A 19,248-nucleotide genomic window follows, 5' to 3' on the forward strand; every position below is an offset into this window, starting at 1 on the left:
AGACACAGACAGGAGAGGGTTAATATAACTGTTCTGTAGAGACACACAGACAGGAGAGGGTTAATATAACTGTTCTGTAGAGACACACAGACAGGAGAGGGTTAATATAACTGTTCTGTAGAGACACACAGACAGGAGAGGGTTAATAGAACTGTTCTATAGAGACACACAGACAGGAGAGGGCTGGATAGGTGAAAACAATGACAGCAAGTAGATGGAGCTACAATATCCAGTTATACCAGTAAGTCACAGCTGACAGTATTGAGATGTAGCCCATGTGTTTAACGGTCAGTACCTTTTGTGATCTCTCTGTTGTCAGTGAGACCTCCACACAGGGAGATGGCGATGTTGGGCATGTCTCCCAGCTGGTCAGCGTAGCTGTCCACACCGCTGTCCATCCCACTGCTGCCCACCGACTGAGGTGATTGGTTGGTGCTCCGCGCCCCTGTCTCCGAGCCCCCTCTCACTGAACCGTCACTAAGGAACAGGGTCATCGGTTCAGGAGTGGGGGACGAGTGTTTGTGTAGGACAGAATAGGTGTGTGTGTGTTACAGGTGAGTGTGTGTGTGAGTGTGTGAGTGTGTGTGTGTGAGTGTGTGTGTGGGCCGTGTTACCTTTTAGGGAAGTACAGAGCAGCCACCTCTGGCTCCAGCTCAGTGATGTCATCCAGGTAGACTCCATCCGAGCCCAGGTGGTGGCTCCTCTTGTCTGCAGGTACAGCGTCACACGTTACCATGGATACAATGATTGACATGGCATTTTCATCCATTAACTTGACGTGTAGCTAATGGTGGAGGCAATCACATCTACGGACGTGAACGCATGCTGAGTGACAGCTGACATTCAAATTCTGCAATCTAAACTCCACTCCGCTTGGAGGCGATGGTTCGAGAAGACGTACCTTTCCTCTTGGATGGGGAGTCTGTGCGTCTGACCGGGCTGCCCCTCTGGCCCCCCTCATCCAGTTCTGACAGCAACCTGGAGGCCATCAGCCCCTCCACCTCTCTACAGGCTGCCCCTACTAACTCCATGTCCCCTCCAGCAACGGGCCCAGCCGTGTTGTTACCAGGCTGGGGCATATACGGGTTGAGGGATGGGGGGCCATTGTCTGGGTGGCTCTGGGTCTGGCCAGGGGGGCCACAGTCTCCGGGGATGGTTCTGAAGTGTGTGCTGTCACACACAGGGATGGAGACAGGGGACTTCATCCCAGAATCTTGCATCTGGGGCGGAGGGAGGTAGGAGGGCTAGAGGTGGAGAGAGGGAAAGAGAGAGCGAGAGGAGAGAGTAAGGAAGAAGAAAGCACGCTACAGCAAGGACGCGGGAGGCCGGGAGTCAATAGTAGAGAAGAAGAGAGAGGAGAGAGAGGAGAGAGAGAGGATGTGTGGTTAGCGTGAGCGCTAGGGTAAAAGCATGTCCTCAGCTGCTCTCGTGGAAGATGATTAAAGTGGTTAAAGTTCAGTGCTGATTCCTGGATCACTGTGTGGACTACAGCTAGACATACTGTCTCTCTAAATCGTTCTCTTCCCCCCCTCCCTCTATGCCTCCCTCCCTCCCTCCCTCTGTACCTTAGCAGCTTGTGGCAGCTCCCCCCAGGCCCACAGAATCTCAGGGTTGTCTTTGCTCTGATTGGTCAGCTCCGAGTCACTCTTCGGAGTGGAGGGGCGGGAGCCACCGGGGCTGCTGAGTGACAGACACACAGAGAGATGTGATTGGTTGAGCCAGCACTACACTGACTCATGGACATAAACAATACAGTACAACCCCACTGGGATTTTTTTGTTGATTGAATCAATGTTGTTTCCACGTCATTTCAACCAAACAATTATATGTGTTGATGTTGAATTAACCTGGAAAACTGATTGGATTTGCAAAAAGTCCTCAACGTCAGAGAATTTCGTATCGTTTTCACCTTTTCACCTAAATCCAATGACATGGTGACATATTTGGTTGATTTCACTTTGAATTCACATTAGTTAACAACTCAACCAAATGTGAATCAAAACTATACGTTGAACTGTGCCCAGTGGGAAGACTCTGCTGGTTTCTGTCCCATGGTTTTAGACAATATGTAGTTGGTCCGATATTAAACGAAGGATAACTTTTATTAAGGCTTAATTAAGCTATACTGAAAAGTGAAATTGGATGTTGACATGACTTACCTGACAGGAGAAGGGAAGACAGAAGTCTGCTGTGGACAGGAGATGGACAGACCACCACTAGGAGGGATAGACAGAGTACGTGTCTGCTCTATTATAGCACTGAAAGGGGAGAGAAAGAGGGGAGAGGGAGACAGGCATACAGAGAGAACAACTGTCAGCCATACGCAGTTATTTTAATCTACAAAGGCATACGACAAGATGAGTCGAACCAAACTGTATTATTCTATTCTATTCTAGTCATGTCTGGTGTGTGTGTGTCTCTGTGTGTGTGTGTGTGTGTGTGTATGTACCTCTGTGAGCGTGCCCAGTCTGCATCAGAGTGTGTGTATGTTGTGTTCTGGGTGTAGTTGCTGCTCAACACACTGGCCTTAGGGCCCTGCTCTCCATTGAGCTCCCGAGAAGAGGCCCTGAGACAGCGAGAGAGAGAGAGAGAGAGAGAGAGAGAGAGAGAGAGAGAGAGAGAGAGAGAGAGAGAGAGAGAGAGAGACGTTAGCAGCAACAACACACATGCAAACCCATGCACACACAGGCACAGGCACAGACACAGACGTACACACAGAGATATCATACACAGTGTTTTCTCAGGCCTATTTTGCTGAAGATGTAGAAAAATGTATGTTGGTTCGTGTAGTGAGGTGCGTACTGGTGGCAGAGAAGTCAGGTGTAGGAGAGCGGAAACTGATTTACCACGGTGTCATTTAATATCCATAAACCACCATCAACAGAACAATACAATAAATGGGTCAAACAAAACCCGGTAAATACCAGCAGACCTTGCATAAACACTACAACAAACAATTACTGACAAGGACATGGGGGGGGGGGGGGGGACAGAGGGTAATTGATGGAATTGGAACCAGGTGTGATGGAAGACAAGACAAAACCAATGGAAAATGAAAAGTGGATCAGCGATGGCTAGAAGGTCGGTGACGTCGACCGCCAAACACCGCCCGAACAAGGAGAGGGACCGACTTCGGCGGAAGTTGTGACAGTTTGATGTGTATGAGGATGTGAATCCAGTTGCAGCACTGGAAGTATTGGTACAATTATTAATGCCAATAGTTTTTATGAGAAATATTAATATCCTAACCCTAAACCTAACCCTAAACCTAACCCTAATTCTAACCCGAACCCTAATTGTAAACCTAACCCTAAACCTAAACCCTAAACTGAAAATAGCCTTTTTCCTTGTTGGGACCAGCGAAATGTCCCAACTGTCTGAATTTTTCTTTTCTACTATCCTTGTGATGATTTCTGATCCCCACAAGGATAGTAAAGCCAAATAAACGCACACACACACGCACACACATCAAATGAATGAGAGAGAATCAGGAGGGACTGAGAGAGGTCCCGTTCACCACGGTCATTAATCCACAGAGTCAGAGTGCATTGTGGGAAAAGAACGAGGCACTGGAGCATCTCCAACACGTGGGACAGAGAGCTGGTATTCACAGAGCCTGAACACAAAAACGCACACACACACAGAACACAGATAATTGGGTTCACAAAAGACAGACACTGGCCACTTCAGGCTTGTTAATCCAGTCTCAGTCTCAGCCAGCACCCAACCAGCATATGGACCAGCAGACTAACAGACTGAGTGACTGACTGCAATACCAACTGTTGCTTTACTACTCAGGGAGAGGGGCTGTTTGTGAAGTGATTATGTGTGTGTGTGTGGGTGTGTGTGTGTGTGCTTGCGTGCTGCGCGTGTGTGTGGAATGCCTGAGAACAGAGTTTGCCCCTCCCTGCTGGGTCCCACACAAACAGAGAGGAGCTGGCAGTGGTTCATGTGTTTCGCAGAAACCATTGTGATGCTGATCAGGCTTTTTTTTTTTACCTCTGCAGTGGAGCAAAGCTATTCTGACTCTTAACCAGAGTCTCTCTCACTCTCTCTCTCTCTCACACATGCACGCAAAAAACACACACACGTGCACGTTCCCAAAAACCACATCTCAGAGGGATCATTCCTCTACCAAACACACATATGCAGGATCGCAGAAAGAACAAACTGAGAATACCTCAACAAGACAGTGTAATCTTCTCTCTCCTCCCCACACAACCACTTGACTGCAGTCAGTAGCTGCTGACAGACAGCTGTGTGTCGCATAAACAAGCCTCGCCCTGCAATACTGGCAGACCACTCCAAACAGCCCAAATGTGACCCTGTCTGTATTCAAATGAGCGTCCTGAGAACTTCACAGGAAGTCACACGCACGCACGCACACACACACGAACAGCCATGCAGTGTTGATGTAAATAGTGTAATTGCTGTCATCACCTGCTACTGTTGTTGTCGTGCTCTCTCTCCTCATCAGTGCTCATGTCGATGGTGAACATGTCCTCATCCTCTGAGTACTCCCCACTCTCCTCCCGTCTCCCTCCTCCGCTTTCCCGTGCCTTCCTCCTCCTTTTCCTTCTCTTCTTCATCATCATCATCCCTCCTTCACCTCCTCCTCCTCCTGTGGTCTGCTGGGAGCCCAGGGTCTGGACCTGGAGGGAGGCGGGGTCAGAGAGGCGAGACACACCCCTCCCCAGCTGAGCTTCCATTAGCTCCGCCCCCTGGGACACGATAGGTGACGTCGCCAGGTATGACGGAACCACTTCCTGTTGGGGACAGGAAACCGGAAGTGAGGTCATGATAAATCGTAAATGGATTGTTAAGTAAGAATTAGCCATGGAAATGACAATCAGGAGAAATTAGAATGAAATACATGTTCATATTTGATATAAAGAATAACATTCATCTTTTCAATCCCTCCTTCTAATCTTCAGGGTACACCAGGTGACTAGGCTCTCTGCAGTAGCAGTGCGTGGGTAAAATCAATGGGGAAGCCAGGGGGGAAAAAGCCATATTACAACCTATGTGTTATGATAATTTAGTTGTTTTCTGCACTATAGACCCCTTTCCAGTACACGACATGCTGACGTCACGCACATATGCGCGCGACTCTTGGCTGCAGTAAGAAACTAACGCTATCTGCGCCCATTTAACATAGCCTTTATGCTTTGTTTACTTCTAAAAAAAAAACACTTTTTGGGGTTCTCAGACACTTACGATGATGTTTTCATTCTTGCTCGAACAGTTGCTAAGATTACATTTGGTTGTGATCTTGGCAAAATAACTATTTTTGGATGCAGCAGTTGTTAGCTAGAATGCTAACGCTCATTGACATAGGCTGTAGCAAAAGCTAGCCAAAGAGCCATTTGGTTTTAGTTGGAGTATTTAAAGCAATATATAATGCAGTTGCTTTGCAATGAGACACAAAACATTATATTAAGCAGAACATTCACAATGAGACACAAAACATTATATTAAGCAGAACATTCACAATGAGACACAAAACATTATATTAAGCAGAACATTCACAATGAGACACAAAACATTATATTAAGCAGAACATTCACAATGAGACACAAAACATTATATTAAGCAGAACATTCACAATGAGACACAAAACATTATATTAAGCAGAACATTCACAATGAAACACAAAACATTATATTAAGCAGAACATTCACAATGAGACACAAAACATTATATTAAGCAGAACATTCACAATGAGACACAAAACATTATATTAAGCAGAACATTCACAATGAGACACAAAACATTATATTAAGCAGAACATTCACAATGAGACACAAAACATTATATTAAGCAGAACATTCACAATGAGACACAAAACATTATATTAAGCAGAACATTCACAATGAGACACAAAACATTAAGCAGAACATTCACAATGAGACACAAAACATTAAGCAGAACATTCACAATGAGACACAAAACATTAAGCAGAACATTCACAATGAGACACAAAACATTATATTAAACAGAACATTCACAATGAGACACAAAACATTAAGCAGAACATTCACAATGAGACACAAAACATTAAGCAGAACATTCACAATGAGACACAAAACATTAAGCAGAACATTCACAATGAGACACAAAACATTAAGCAGAACATTCACAATGAGACACAAGACATTATATTAAACAGAACATTCACAATGAGACACAAAACATTAAGCAGAACATTCACAATGAAACACAAAACATTATATTAAACAGAACATTCACAATGAGACACAAAACATTAAGCAGAACATTCACAATGAGACACAAAACATTAAGCAGAACATTCACAATGAAACACAAAACATTATATTAAACAGAACATTCACAATGAGACACAAAACATTAAGCAGAACATTCACAATGAAACACAAAACATTATATTAAACAGAACATTCACAATGAGACACAAAACATTAAGCAGAACATTCACAATGAAACACAAAACATTATATTAAACAGAACATTCACAATGAGACACAAAACATTAAGCAGAACATTCACAATGAGACACAAAACATTAAGCAGAACATTCACAATGAGACACAAAACATTAAGCAGAACATTCACAATGAGACACAAAACATTAAGCAGAACATTCACAATGAGACACAAAACATTATATTAAGCAGAACATTCACAATGAGACACAAAACATTAAGCAGAACATTCACAATGAGACACAAAACATTAAGCAGAACATTCACAATGAGACACAAAACATTATATTAAGCAGAACATTCACAATGAGACACAAAACATTAAGCAGAACATTCACAATGAGACACAAAACATTAAGCAGAACATTCACAATGAGACACAAAACATTAAGCAGAACATTCACAATGAGACACAAAACATTGAGAACATTCACAATGAGACACAAAACATTATATTAAGCAGAACATTCACAATGAGACACAAAACATTAAGCAGAACATTCACAATGAGACACAAAACATTAAGCAGAACATTCACAATGAGACACAAAACATTAAGCAGAACATTCACAATGAGACACAAAACATTAAGCAGAACATTCACAATGAGACACAAAACATTAAGCAGAACATTCACAATGAGACACAAAACATTATATTAAGCAGAACATTCACATGAGCCTTAAAATCCAATTATAATAAGTAGTGTGAACTATGAAACACAAAACATTATATTAAGCAGAACATTCACGTGAGCCTTAAAATCCAATTATAATAAGTAGTGTGAACTATGAAACACAAAACATTATGTTAAGCAGAACATTCACGTGAGCCTTAAAATCCAATTATAATAAGTAGTGTGAACAATGAAACACAAAACATTATATTAAGCAGAACATTCACGTGAGCCTTAAAATCCAATTATAATAAGTAGTGTGAACTATGAAACACAAAACATTATATTAAGCAGAACATTCACGTGAGCCTTAAAATCCAATTATAATAAGTAGTGTGAACTATGAAACACAAAACATTATATTAAGCAGAACATTCACGTGAGCCTTAAAATCCAATTATAATAAGTAGTGTGAACTATGAAACACAAAACATTATATTAAGCAGAACATTCACGTGAGCCTTAAAATCCAATTATAATAAGTAGTGTGAACTATGAAACACAAAACATTATATTAAGCAGAACATTCACGTGAGCCTTAAAATCCAATTATAATAAGTAGTGTGAACTATGAGACACAAAACATTATATTAAGCAGAACATTCACGTGAGCCTTAAAATCCAATTATAATAAGTAGTGTGAACTATGAGACACAAAACATTATATTAAGCAGAACATTCACGTGAGCCTTAAAATCCAATTATAATAAGTAGTGTGAACTATGAGACACAAAACATTATATTAAGCAGAACATTCACGTGAGCCTTAAAATCCAATTATAATAAGTAGTGTGAACTATGAGACACAAAACATTATATTAAGCAGAACATTCACATGAGCCTTAAAATCCAATTATAATAAGTAGTGTGAACTATGAAACACAAAACATTATATTAAGCAGAACATTCACATGAGCCTTAAAATCCAATTATAATAAGTAGTGTGAACTATGAAACACAAAACATTATATTAAGCAGAACATTCACGTGAGCCTTAAAATCCAATTATAATAAGTAGTGTGAACTATGAGACACAAAACATTATATTAAGCAGAACATTCACGTGAGCCTTAAAATCCAATTATAATAAGTAGTGTGAACTATGAAACACAAAACATTATATTAAGCAGAACATTCACGTGAGCCTTAAAATCCAATTATAATAAGTAGTGTGAACTATGAGACACAAAACATTATATTAAGCAGAACATTCACGTGAGCCTTAAAATCCAATTATAATAAGTAGTGTGAACTATGAGACACAAAACATTATATTAAGCAGAACATTCACGTGAGCCTTAAAATCCAATTATAATAAGTAGTGTGAACTATGAAACACAAAACATTATATTAAGCAGAACATTCACGTGAGCCTTAAAATCCAATTATAATAAGTAGTGTGAACTATGAAACACAAAACATTATATTAAGCAGAACATTCACGTGAGCCTTAAAATCCAATTATAATAAGTAGTGTGAACTATGAGACACAAAACATTATATTAAGCAGAACATTCACGTGAGCCTTAAAATCCAATTATAATAAGTAGTGTGAACTATGAAACACAAAACATTATATTAAGCAGAACATTCACGTGAGCCTTAAAATCCAATTATAATAAGTAGTGTGAACTATGAAACACAAAACATTATATTAAGCAGAACATTCACGTGAGCCTTAAAATCCAATTATAATAAGTAGTGTGAACTATGAAACACAAAACATTATATTAAGCAGAACATTCACAATGAGACACAAAACATTATATTAAGCAGAACATTCACAATGAAACACAAAACATTAAGCAGAACATTCACAATGAGACACAAAACATTATATTAAGCAGAACATTCACAATGAGACACAAAACATTATATTAAGCAGAACATTCACAATGAGACACAAAACATTATATTAAGCAGAACATTCACAATGAGACACAAAACATTATATTAAGCAGAACATTCACAATGAGACACAAAACATTATATTAAGCAGAACATTCACAATGAGACACAAAACATTATATTAAGCAGAACATTCACAATGAGACACAAAACATTATATTGAGCAGAACATTCACAATGAGACACAAAACATTATATTAAGCAGAACATTCACAATGAGACACAAAACATTATATTAAGCAGAACATTCACAATGAGACACAAAACATTATATTAAGCAGAACATTCACAATGAGACACAAAACATTATATTAAGCAGAACATTCACGTGAGCCTTAAAATCCAATTATAATAAGTAGTGTGAACTATGAGACACAAAACATTATATTAAGCAGAACATTCACGTGAGCCTTAAAATCCAATTATAATAAGTAGTGTGAACTATGAGACACAAAACATTATATTAAGCAGAACATTCACGTGAGCCTTAAAATCCAATTATAATAAGTAGTGTGAACTATGAAACACAAAACATTATATTAAGCAGAACATTCACGTGAGCCTTAAAATCCAATTATAATAAGTAGTGTGAACTATGAAACACAAAACATTATATTAAGCAGAACATTCACGTGAGCCTTAAAATCCAATTATAATAAGTAGTGTGAACTATGAAACACAAAACATTATATTAAGCAGAACATTCACGTGAGCCTTAAAATCCAATTATAATAAGTAGTGTGAACTATGAAACACAAAACATTATATTAAGCAGAACATTCACGTGAGCCTTAAAATCCAATTATAATAAGTAGTGTGAACTATGAGACACAAAACATTATATTAAGCAGAACATTCACGTGAGCCTTAAAATCCAATTATAATAAGTAGTGTGAACTATGAAACACAAAACATTATATTAAGCAGAACATTCACGTGAGCCTTAAAATCCAATTATAATAAGTAGTGTGAACAATGAGACACAAAACATTATATTAAGCAGAACATTCACGTGAGCCTTAAAATCCAATTATAATAAGTAGTGTGAACTATGAGACACAAAACATTATATTAAGCAGAACATTCACGTGAGCCTTAAAATCCAATTATAATAAGTAGTGTGAACTATGAAACACAAAACATTATATTAAGCAGAACATTCACGTGAGCCTTAAAATCCAATTATAATAAGTAGTGTGAACTATGAGACACAAAACATTATATTAAGCAGAACATTCACGTGAGCCTTAAAATCCAATTATAATAAGTAGTGTGAACTATGAAACACAAAACATTATATTAAGCAGAACATTCACGTGAGCCTTAAAATCCAATTATAATAAGTAGTGTGAACTATGAGACACAAAACATTATATTAAGCAGAACATTCACGTGAGCCTTAAAATCCAATTATAATAAGTAGTGTGAACTATGAGACACAAAACATTATATTAAGCAGAACATTCACGTGAGCCTTAAAATCCAATTATAATAAGTAGTGTGAACTATGAGACACAAAACATTATATTAAGCAGAACATTCACGTGAGCCTTAAAATCCAATTATAATAAGTAGTGTGAACTATGAGACACAAAACATTATATTAAGCAGAACATTCACGTGAGCCTTAAAATCCAATTATAATAAGTAGTGTGAACTATGAAACACAAAACATTATATTAAGCAGAACATTCACGTGAGCCTTAAAATCCAATTATAATAAGTAGTGTGAACTATGAGACACAAAACATTATATTAAGCAGAACATTCACGTGAGCCTTAAAATCCAATTATAATAAGTAGTGTGAACTATGAAACACAAAACATTATATTAAGCAGAACATTCACGTGAGCCTTAAAATCCAATTATAATAAGTAGTGTGAACTATGAAACACAAAACATTATATTAAGCAGAACATTCACGTGAGCCTTAAAATCCAATTATAATAAGTAGTGTGAACTATGAAACACAAAACATTATATTAAGCAGAACATTCACGTGAGCCTTAAAATCCAATTATAATAAGTAGTGTGAACTATGAAACACAAAACATTATATTAAGCAGAACATTCACGTGAGCCTTAAAATCCAATTATAATAAGTAGTGTGAACTATGAAACACAAAACATTATATTAAGCAGAACATTCACGTGAGCCTTAAAATCCAATTATAATAAGTAGTGTGAACTATGAAACACAAAACATTATATTAAGCAGAACATTCACGTGAGCCTTAAAATCCAATTATAATAAGTAGTGTGAACTATGAAACACAAAACATTATATTAAGCAGAACATTCACGTGAGCCTTAAAATCCAATTATAATAAGTAGTGTGAACTATGAAACACAAAACATTATATTAAGCAGAACATTCACGTGAGCCTTAAAATCCAATTATAATAAGTAGTGTGAACTATGAAACACAAAACATTATATTAAGCAGAACATTCACGTGAGCCTTAAAATCCAATTATAATAAGTAGTGTGAACTATGAAACACAAAACATTATATTAAGCAGAACATTCACGTGAGCCTTAAAATCCAATTATAATAAGTAGTGTGAACTATGAAACACAAAACATTATATTAAGCAGAACATTCACGTGAGCCTTAAAATCCAATTATAATAAGTAGTGTGAACTATGAAACACAAAACATTATATTAAGCAGAACATTCACGTGAGCCTTAAAATCCAATTATAATAAGTAGTGTGAACTATGAAACACAAAACATTATATTAAGCAGAACATTCACGTGAGCCTTAAAATCCAATTATAATAAGTAGTGTGAACTATGAAACACAAAACATTATATTAAGCAGAACATTCACGTGAGCCTTAAAATCCAATTATAATAAGTAGTGTGAACTATGAAACACAAAACATTATATTAAGCAGAACATTCACGTGAGCCTTAAAATCCAATTATAATAAGTAGTGTGAACTATGAAACACAAAACATTATATTAAGCAGAACATTCACGTGAGCCTTAAAATCCAATTATAATAAGTAGTGTGAACTATGAAACACAAAACATTATATTAAGCAGAACATTCACGTGAGCCTTAAAATCCAATTATAATAAGTAGTGTGAACTATGAAACACAAAACATTATATTAAGCAGAACATTCACGTGAGCCTTAAAATCCAATTATAATAAGTAGTGTGAACTATGAAACACAAAACATTATATTAAGCAGAACATTCACGTGAGCCTTAAAATCCAATTATAATAAGTAGTGTGAACTATGAAACACAAAACATTATATTAAGCAGAACATTCACGTGAGCCTTAAAATCCAATTATAATAAGTAGTGTGAACTATGAAACACAAAACATTATATTAAGCAGAACATTCACGTGAGCCTTAAAATCCAATTATAATAAGTAGTGTGAACTATGAAACACAAAACATTATATTAAGCAGAACATTCACGTGAGCCTTAAAATCCAATTATAATAAGTAGTGTGAACTATGAAACACAAAACATTATATTAAGCAGAACATTCACGTGAGCCTTAAAATCCAATTATAATAAGTAGTGTGAACTATGAAACACAAAACATTATATTAAGCAGAACATTCACGTGAGCCTTAAAATCCAATTATAATAAGTAGTGTGAACTATGAAACACAAAACATTATATTAAGCAGAACATTCACGTGAGCCTTAAAATCCAATTATAATAAGTAGTGTGAACTATGAAACACAAAACATTATATTAAGCAGAACATTCACGTGAGCCTTAAAATCCAATTATAATAAGTAGTGTGAACTATGAAACACAAAACATTATATTAAGCAGAACATTCACGTGAGCCTTAAAATCCAATTATAATAAGTAGTGTGAACTATGAAACACAAAACATTATATTAAGCAGAACATTCACGTGAGCCTTAAAATCCAATTATAATAAGTAGTGTGAACTATGAGACACAAAACATTATATTAAGCAGAACATTCACGTGAGCCTTAAAATCCAATTATAATAAGTAGTGTGAACTATGAGACACAAAACATTATATTAAGCAGAACATTCACGTGAGCCTTAAAATCCAATTATAATAAGTAGTGTGAACAATGAAACACAAAACATTATATTAAGCAGAACATTCACGTGAGCCTTAAAATCCAATTATAATAAGTAGTGTGAACTATGAAACACAAAACATTATATTAAGCAGAACATTCACGTGAGCCTTAAAATCCAATTATAATAAGTAGTGTGAACTATGAGACACAAAACATTATATTAAGCAGAACATTCACGTGAGCCTTAAAATCCAATTATAATAAGTAGTGTGAACTATGAAACACAGAACATTATATTAAGCAGAACATTCACGTGAGCCTTAAAATCCAATTATAATAAGTAGTGTGAACTATGAAACACAAAACATTATATTAAGCAGAACATTCATGTGAGCCTTAAAATCCAATTATAATAAGTAGTGTGAACTATGAAACACAAAACATTATATTAAGCAGAACATTCACGTGAGCCTTAAAATCCAATTATAATAAGTAGTGTGAACTATGAAACACAAAACATTATATTAAGCAGAACATTCACGTGAGCCTTAAAATCCAATTATAATAAGTAGTGTGAACTATGAAACACAAAACATTATATTAAGCAGAACATTCACGTGAGCCTTAAAATCCAATTATAATAAGTAGTGTGAACTATGAAACACAAAACATTATATTAAGCAGAACATTCACGTGAGCCTTAAAATCCAATTATAATAAGTAGTGTGAACTATGAAACACAAAACATTATATTAAGCAGAACATTCACGTGAGCCTTAAAATCCAATTATAATAAGTAGTGTGAACTATGAAACACAAAACATTATATTAAGCAGAACATTCACGTGAGCCTTAAAATCCAATTATAATAAGTAGTGTGAACTATGAAACACAAAACATTATATTAAGCAGAACATTCACGTGAGCCTTAAAATCCAATTATAATAAGTAGTGTGAACTATGAAACACAAAACATTATATTAAGCAGAACATTCACGTGAGCCTTAAAATCCAATTATAATAAGTAGTGTGAACTATGAGACACAAAACATTATATTAAGCAGAACATTCACGTGAGCCTTAAAATCCAATTATAATAAGTAGTGTGAACTATGAAACACAAAACATTATATTAAGCAGAACATTCACGTGAGCCTTAAAATCCAATTATAATAAGTAGTGTGAACTATGAGACACAAAACATTATATTAAGCAGAACATTCACGTGAGCCTTAAAATCCAATTATAATAAGTAGTGTGAACTATGAGACACAAAACATTATATTAAGCAGAACATTCACGTGAGCCTTAAAATCCAATTATAATAAGTAGTGTGAACTATGAAACACAAAACATTATATTAAGCAGAACATTCACGTGAGCCTTAAAATCCAATTATAATAAGTAGTGTGAACTATGAGACACAAAACATTATATTAAGCAGAACATTCACGTGAGCCTTAAAATCCAATTATAATAAGTAGTGTGAACTATGAGACACAAAACATTATATTAAGCAGAACATTCACGTGAGCCTTAAAATCCAATTATAATAAGTAGTGTGAACTATGAGACACAAAACATTATATTAAGCAGAACATTCACGTGAGCCTTAAAATCCAATTATAATAAGTAGTGTGAACTATGAGACACAAAACATTATATTAAGCAGAACATTCACGTGAGCCTTAAAATCCAATTATAATAAGTAGTGTGAACTATGAAACACAAAACATTGTATTAAGCAGAACATTCACGTGAGCCTTAAAATCCAATTATAATAAGTAGTGTGAACTATGAAACACAAAACATTATATTAAGCAGAACATTCACGTGAGCCTTAAAATCCAATTATAATAAGTAGTGTGAACTATGAAACACAAAACATTATATTAAGCAGAACATTCACGTGAGCCTTAAAATCCAATTATAATAAGTAGTGTGAACTATGAAACACAAAACATTATATTAAGCAGAACATTCACGTGAGCCTTAAAATCCAATTATAATAAGTAGTGTGAACTATGAAACACAAAACATTATATTAAGCAGAACATTCACGTGAGCCTTAAAATCCAATTATAATAAGTAGTGTGAACTATGAAACACAAAACATTATATTAAGCAGAACATTCACGTGAGCCTTAAAATCCAATTATAATAAGTAGTGTGAACTATGAAACACAAAACATTATATTAAGCAGAACATTCACGTGAGCCTTAAAATCCAATTATAATAAGTAGTGTGAACTATGAAACACAAAACATTATATTAAGCAGAACATTCACGTGAGCCTTAAAATCCAATTATAATAAGTAGTGTGAACTATGAAACACAAAACATTATATTAAGCAGAACATTCACGTGAGCCTTAAAATCCAATTATAATAAGTAGTGTGAACTATGAAACACAAAACATTATATTAAGCAGAACATTCACGTGAGCCTTAAAATCCAATTATAATAAGTAGTGTGAACTATGAAACACAAAACATTATATTAAGCAGAACATTCACGTGAGCCTTAAAATCCAATTATAATAAGTAGTGTGAACTATGAAACACAAAACATTATATTAAGCAGAACATTCACGTGAGCCTTAAAATCCAATTATAATAAGTAGTGTGAACTGCGCTCGTAAGCAACATGTAAATATAGGCTTTTTTTTGCTTTTTGTTCTATGAGAACTCTCCCGTGTTCTGCCACCAACTTGTGCTCACCGCCCTCCTGCGCCAACGTTCGCAAACACAGAAAGGGTCTATAACCCGTTAGCTCATACGCAACCGCGATAAGGCTGAGACAACAAGAAGACAACGGTCACTGTCGGCAGAATAAATTCAACCGCGCATTCGTTTCATCACAAAACTAGACAGGAACATCTGTCCGACGAAGTCCACAAAGCATATTGTATGTAACAAACATGACCTACAGCAGGGTCAAGCAAGTGATTCATGTTTTGGGTCAAGCAAGTTAATGTAAACACAAACTACTGATTTAGAACAACGGAGAGTTACCACAGGTCAAAACAAGGATTGCCTCTGCTAACGTCAGTCCAGCACCACTTCAACTTCAACATTTCAACGTTGTCAAATCACTTTAGCTTGGTCTAATACAGGGACAACTTAAAGATACCAAAAACGATTTAGTCCAGTCAACGTAAGCTATATATCATGTGGCTGTTCATATGGTACTGATTTCTATGTGTGTTAGTGTGTGTGTGTGTTTGCAAGTAGAAAATAACATGTTGACTCACCCTACTTGCAGAGGAATGCCAATACCTTTCTCCTCTCTTTCATGTTGCCAAAACGGTCTACTACTAGCTACATATTGACCTTCCATCCTCTCAGGCCATGGTCACATTGTATGATTTTTTGTTTTGATCAGAATCACCGTTATAATCATTGGCAGGTACACCAAGTCCAAATAACCATCTCTGTCCATGGTTTATTTAGTAAAGGGAAGATTTTAGCTAGCTAGCCACCGGAGGGCAAAGACAACGAGATGGAACAATTCAAATGTTTTCAGTCAATGACATTTTACTTTTGACTTGATGTGATTGGTGTGAAGCCGAATCCAAACTGGCTTCCCTTTACACTTTTTTTGGTGGACCAGGACCATTCACAATTGAGCTTGCTCAGTTTAGCTCAACCCTGATTGGCTATTCTTTGAAAAAAATAATTATCAAGGGATGCCAAATGCTCACTGGCTTCCCTTGCATTCAATGCTATGGGCATCAACAATGTCATACTATTTTTGGCCAGACAGCATCAGATAGATGCGCTACACATAATGAGACAGAGGGGCGCTGTTTCACTCAGTCTGATGCTTTCTCCTGTGAGATACGTTCAGCCACTTGCGAATTGAAGGACACAGAGAGGCTTAATGAAACACAGAGAGGCTTAATAAACTATTTTACATGTTTTTTTCCCCTTTTTTGTATTGGTTTTGGGGGAAGCCTGACTTCCCTTGGCATCCATGAATACACACCACTGGCTCTCTGACCAATTAGTGACATGAATCAGCCAATTAGCCAATCAGGTACAGATTAGCAGTAGTAGTAGGCCCTCTAGGCATGTAGTTGAATAGTCCTGATCTGCAGTAAACTAGGTTGCAGCTGCAGCACTCTGTAGTACTGTGTATCATTAGAAGGTCTAGCCGTGAGATGGATCTGTGGATTTGGGTTTAGGATGGTAAAGATTTCCTCTGCTAAGGAAATACACTAGGAGTGCAGTGTGTGTCTACAATCTTGCATAGTGTGTTTACACTTGCAATTTAAGACCCTAAGTCTACTACAGTTAGCACCAAACTAACACTGCCCACAATGAATACTATCACACACACACAAGGCCACGTGCGGTCCAACGCACATGTCCACAGAGAAGCTAACAGCAGACTACATTCATGGCTGTACGGACACAGACATATTAGCAGCTAGCGCTCTGGGCACAACATGTCAGGTTACATCCTTTCACTTAATACCCTGACCCTGAAACCTACATCACACTCAACTCATCCTACTGGAATGCAATCCTGCCTCAACACCACTAACTAAAATATATGAAATGAACACCATTATTTCGACTAAAACTGCATCACGTCTCGGGCCTGTCCAATGTCTATATGTGGATTACTCCTTGTCTTATATAGCAACTTTCAACCACCTCTTTATTTACATTGATTTGAATGAGTTGAGTGCATCCACCTAATCTAAACTATAGCACAACCCAAACAGGAACATGTCATTCCTAAAAATAACAAAAAATTGTTATAATATTATAATTATAATATTTTTAAAATTATTAAAAACATTCACATCAAATTCAAACATACACATATGAACAACAACTTACAGACCAGTGGAGGCTGTTGAGGGCAGGACGGCTCAGAATAATGGCTGGAATGGAGCGAATGGAATATTTGATACCATTCCACTTCTACAGCCTCCAGCCACGTACGTGCCTGTTCTCCCAATAAAGGTGCCACCAACCTCCTGTGTTACAACCACACACAAACAACGACTATATACTCACACCCCCATCCCTGGTGCCTGTGTTATTGTTTACCGCATGCCCTTAAATTGTACCAATTCGTTTTTCTCGGTCACCCATACTATTTCAATATTTAAAGATAAATCATTCAATTTTTCCATTTTGTTAATGAAGAAGGATTCATGATTTATTTCCACGTTTTCAGTATCGATTTTTTCAAGATGAGTGATGAGAAGAGAATAGTCCAGCCCATTGGGTCTCATTACAACCCCATCTGCCATGTCGTGAAATATGCAGACACACAGATTAAAAGTAAGTTTACATTGTAATACTTCTGACAGCCAACTTTCTAGCTCTGGGGCAAAAAAGTATTTAGTCAGCCACCAATTGTGCAAGTTCTCCCACTTAAAAAGATGAGAGAGGCCTGTTATTTTCATCATAGGTACACTTCAACTATGACAGACAAAATTAGAAAACAAAATCCAGAAAATCACATTGTAGGATTTTTTATTAATTCATTTGCAAATTATGTTGGAAAATAAGTATTTGGTCAATAACAAACGTTTATCTCAATACTTTGTTATATACCCTTTGTTGGCAATGACAGAGATCAAACGTTTTCTGTAAGTCTTCACAAGGTTTTCACACACTGTTGCTGGTATTTTGGCCCATTCTTCCATGCAGATCTCCTCTAGAGCAGTGATGTTTTGGGGCTGTTGCTGGGCAACACAGACTTTCAACTCCCTCCAAAGATTTTCTATGGGGTTGAGATCTGGAGACTGGCTAGGCCAGTCCAGGACCTTGAAATGCTTCTTACGAAGCCACTCCTTTGTTGCCCGGGCGGTGTGTTAGGGATCATTGTCATGCTGAAAGACCCAGCCACGTTTCATCTTCAATGCCCTTGCTGATGGAAGGAGGTTTTCACTGAAAATCTCACGATACATGGCCCCCCTTTCCTTCACACGGATCAGTCGACCTGGTCCCTTTGCAGAAAAACAGCCCCAAAGCATGAAGTTTCCACCCCCATGCTTCACAGTAGGTATGGTGTTCTTTGGATGCAACTCAGCATTCTTTGTCCTCCAAACACGACTAGTTGAGTTTTTACCAAAAAGTTATATTTTGGTTTCATCTGACCATATGACATTCTCCCAATCTTCTTCTGGATCAT

At 36.9% G+C, this 19,248-nt stretch overlaps 1 protein-coding gene across 6 annotated transcripts in view; it reads right to left on the reverse strand.

The window, feature by feature from the left end:
- LOC139383952 (phosphatidate phosphatase LPIN1-like) overlaps window positions 1-19,248 on the reverse strand; it is a 53,828-nt gene that overhangs the window by 11,190 nt on the left and 23,390 nt on the right. For 2 of the 6 annotated variants that reach the window (XM_071128573.1, XM_071128575.1), the window contains exons 4-10: window positions 4,441-4,766; window positions 2,450-2,566; window positions 2,160-2,258; window positions 1,566-1,677; window positions 902-1,244; window positions 615-708; window positions 296-477 (exon numbers count right to left, since the gene is read on the reverse strand). In XM_071128573.1, coding sequence (XP_070984674.1) covers window positions 296-477; window positions 615-708; window positions 902-1,244; window positions 1,566-1,677; window positions 2,160-2,258; window positions 2,450-2,566; window positions 4,441-4,766 — 1,273 coding nt within the window. Of the gene's footprint in view, window positions 1-295; window positions 478-614; window positions 709-901; window positions 1,245-1,565; window positions 1,681-2,159; window positions 2,259-2,449; window positions 2,567-4,440; window positions 4,767-19,248 lie in introns of all 6 variants that reach the window. The other 4 variants (XM_071128572.1, XM_071128574.1, XM_071128577.1 and 1 more) reach the window with 3 other exon arrangements.

The sequence above is a fragment of the Oncorhynchus clarkii genome, chromosome 25, assembly GCF_045791955.1.
Source record: "Oncorhynchus clarkii lewisi isolate Uvic-CL-2024 chromosome 25, UVic_Ocla_1.0, whole genome shotgun sequence".
NCBI lineage: Eukaryota > Metazoa > Chordata > Actinopteri > Salmoniformes > Salmonidae > Oncorhynchus > Oncorhynchus clarkii.